This window comes from Cyprinodon variegatus, unplaced genomic scaffold (genome assembly GCF_000732505.1).
Source record: "Cyprinodon variegatus isolate N-32 unplaced genomic scaffold, C_variegatus-1.0 Scaffold730, whole genome shotgun sequence".
Taxonomy (NCBI): domain Eukaryota; kingdom Metazoa; phylum Chordata; class Actinopteri; order Cyprinodontiformes; family Cyprinodontidae; genus Cyprinodon; species Cyprinodon variegatus.
Genome location: NW_015151183.1, coordinates 359,318 through 362,273, shown reverse-complemented (window position 1 = coordinate 362,273; position 2,956 = coordinate 359,318). Strand labels below are relative to the sequence as shown.

The following is a 2,956-nucleotide window of genomic DNA, read 5'->3' as shown; positions in this document are numbered from 1 at the left end:
CGCGATCAGTTATCGGCCAAATCTCAGATATTATGCATCCTTCCAATAAAATCACTGCTGAAATGATTCAAACATTCCTTTCTGTTCCTGCAGGATCGAGACTCTGATTGAAGACCAGCCGCTAACTCGCCTCTCTTCCAGAAAAACTCTTTTACTTTGCTGTTAGAAATGTTTTATCCTGATGAGATTTCAGATACTTTAGATAAAGACGTTTGATTGGACCGTTTGCTTCGCTCAGTCTGCGTGGATCAAACATGTTAAAACTGCAAAGGAAAGAGGCGGAATCCCTTCGTTAGCTACAGATAATGCATACATGTTTTATTGCTTGATGAAAACGATTCTGTACAGATTGTTTTACAAAGAGTCATCTTTAAATGCGATAACTTGTTTTATGGTGCAGTGATACGAACAAGCATTAAACGGTTTATAACAGGTGCTATCAAACAAAACTACTTACAAACTGAATGAAACGCTAACTGAACGCAGGCGGCGTTCCTCTGACGGCTCACAGTCAGAGTCCCCCCCCCTGCGGATCGGGTTCTGAGCAGGAACCGGCTCTGTGAAGCCGTGGGAACGCCGTACGGTGGACCGTACCGCCGTACGGTGGACCGTACCGCCGCGGTCAGACGGGCTCGGCGCTTCGGTTCCTCTGTCCGTCATCAGTAATACGAGCTCAGGTGGGAGTGAGCGGCCGGATGTCGGGTCATGGCCGACCCGGGGTAGATGGGGCTGTTGGCTGAGTTCCAGTATGGGGACGGGGGGCCGAAAAAGTTCCCGGGTGAGACGGGCACGGGGCCGGGATGGCCGCCCATGAAGTTCATTTTGGGCTGGTGGCTGTGGTACGGCTGGACGTAGGACATCTCGCTCTGGTACTTGACGATGCCGCTCTCCGCCCCGTGGTTCTGGTGCGCCTGCGAGATGCCCTGGAAGTCGAACTTGTAGGCGTAGCGCTTGCCGTGCACCTTGGTCATGATGTTCTTGTCGTAGTAGTAGCGCAGGGCGCGGCTCAGCTTGTCGTAGTTCATGTTGGGCTTGCTCTTGCGCTCGCCCCACCGCTTGGCTACCTCGTCCGGGTCGGTCATCTTGAACTCCCCGTTGGTTCCCTCCCAGGTGATGATGCCAGCGTTGTTGCTGTCGGACAGGAGCTCCAGCAGGAACTGCCACAGCTGGATCTGACCGGAACCTGCGGGGGAACGCAGAGCGTTAGAGTCGGACCTTCCGTCCCTGAAGCCCAAACAGAAGCTGAACGTTCAGACGAGCAGGAACCTCAGAACCTCGCTCCTTCAGGTCAGAGGGGTTTTATTTTAGCAAATGTGACCTTTTCACTGTGAGGCTTGGAGGAGGAGATGAGCAATAGGGCAGAAACCTACCCACAGGCCTGTGAGCGCTGGGGTCAGGCAGCTTGTACGGACTTTGTTTGCCTGTTCGGTTCTTGGTTGAGCCGAGGACTTGGCCTTCTGCGAGGAAACAGAAGGGCAAACAATCACTTTGGTGAGATGGAAGCCAGATTTAAGGTCCGCTGAATATTCCCTGTGACCTGGAAGCGTCAAAGCAGCCGCCATTACAGCGGCTTCATCCCCACCAGCTCAGGAACGCTGGATGGGACTGAAGAACAAAGCAGCAGCTGGAGGAGCTGAGAAGAAGCCGTTCAGGACCTCAGTCCTGAACGGCTTCAGGGGGCAATACTAGGCTGTTGTCTAGGGCTCCAAGTTGCTGAGGGCCCCATAAAACTATGGTTAATACATATTGTTCCTTATTTGTGCATTAATTATATTTTTGATTAAAATCCTGTCAGGATGTTTATAATAAGTGTGAAAAAGCCTCATATAGTTCATCTAGCAGCAGCTGTTTCAGTTGATCAATTTATTTATTTCTATTCCTCAGAAGTGTTTGATTAGGAAACTTGTTGATGGCCCCTAAAGGTTCTTGTTCTCCATTGATCTGATGCTGCTGAATTCTTTCTATATTGTGGAATTTTGAAAGAACTTTGTAAAGAAGAACCAGGATCATTAGAGCCACGCAGGATTCTGCAGAGAACCGTTAGCGCAGCTCAGTGCAGCACTAAAAAAAAAAGTTTTGACTCGTCAAAATAAACTTTGAGATATCTTGATTATGATTCCGGATGTTTAACACTTTAAATGATGAATCGTTATACGTCATTATTGCGAAATGCATTTTAACTCATTATTGACTCATTATTTTCCCCAGACTTGATACCAGTTCAGATATCTTGATTATCGATAAGAAGCTGGGTCTGTTCTATGTGTTGTCTTCTCCATTCAGAGGGCCCCCTGCCTGTCTTTGCCTGGGGCCCCAGATTTCCTAGATGCGCCCCTGGTCAGCAGTTTGGGAATATTCAGCCGGACCCCTGGTCTCAGTGACCATCAGGTTGAATCATTCTACCAAAGCAGACAGTGTAAAGGCCTCATTTGTCTCATGTTAGTGTTTCGGTGTTTCCTGGTTCCGCCTTCTTACCTGGATTGGCCAATCGGCTGCTGATGGGCCCCAACGTCTGATACGGGTCTGCAGAGGACAAAGCAAGGTGTGTCACGCCTTCTCCTTCAGGCCTAAGAAACGCTTCCAGTTTGCAGCTGAATCTGATTCCTGCCCAGTTTCATCAGAATCAGGAGGTAAACCCAGACCTCATCCTGCTGGTCTGACTGCTCATGGCTGAGTGTCCTTCAGGGACATGTTCCTGGACACTTTGACTCTTTTATTAACCTCTAACTGATTCAGAAACCTGAAGGTCTGTCCAGACATTCGTCTGCAGGCCGTGGTTCCCTCTAGTCAGACTCTGGACGTCTTTAAGTGGCCTTCTTCTTCAGAGGCTTTCCAGACTTTTCCTTCTTATTATTAGAGGATTAATGGTTTTAAATATACGTCTGCAGATCAATGTTCTGATGTTTTCCTTCAGTAAAAAAAAAGCTGCAGGGGAAGGAAGGAGCTGATCTGCATG

The 2,956-nt window shown here is 48.8% G+C and overlaps 1 protein-coding gene across 3 annotated transcripts in view; it reads right to left on the bottom strand.

Moving 5' to 3' along the window:
* Positions 1 to 277: 277 nt before the first annotated feature.
* The window catches only part of LOC107097882 (retroviral integration site protein Fli-1 homolog), a 23,512-nt gene continuing 20,833 nt past the window's right edge, over positions 278 to 2,956 (bottom strand). The window contains exons 8-10 of one of the 3 annotated variants that reach the window (XM_015395220.1): positions 2,476 to 2,523; positions 1,371 to 1,457; positions 278 to 1,183 (exon numbers count right to left, since the gene is read on the bottom strand). In XM_015395220.1, coding sequence (XP_015250706.1) covers positions 660 to 1,183; positions 1,371 to 1,457; positions 2,476 to 2,523 — 659 coding nt within the window. In that variant the 3' untranslated portion in view covers positions 278 to 659. The remainder of the gene's footprint in view (positions 1,184 to 1,370; positions 1,458 to 2,475; positions 2,524 to 2,956) is intronic. The other 2 variants (XM_015395218.1, XM_015395221.1) reach the window with 2 other exon arrangements.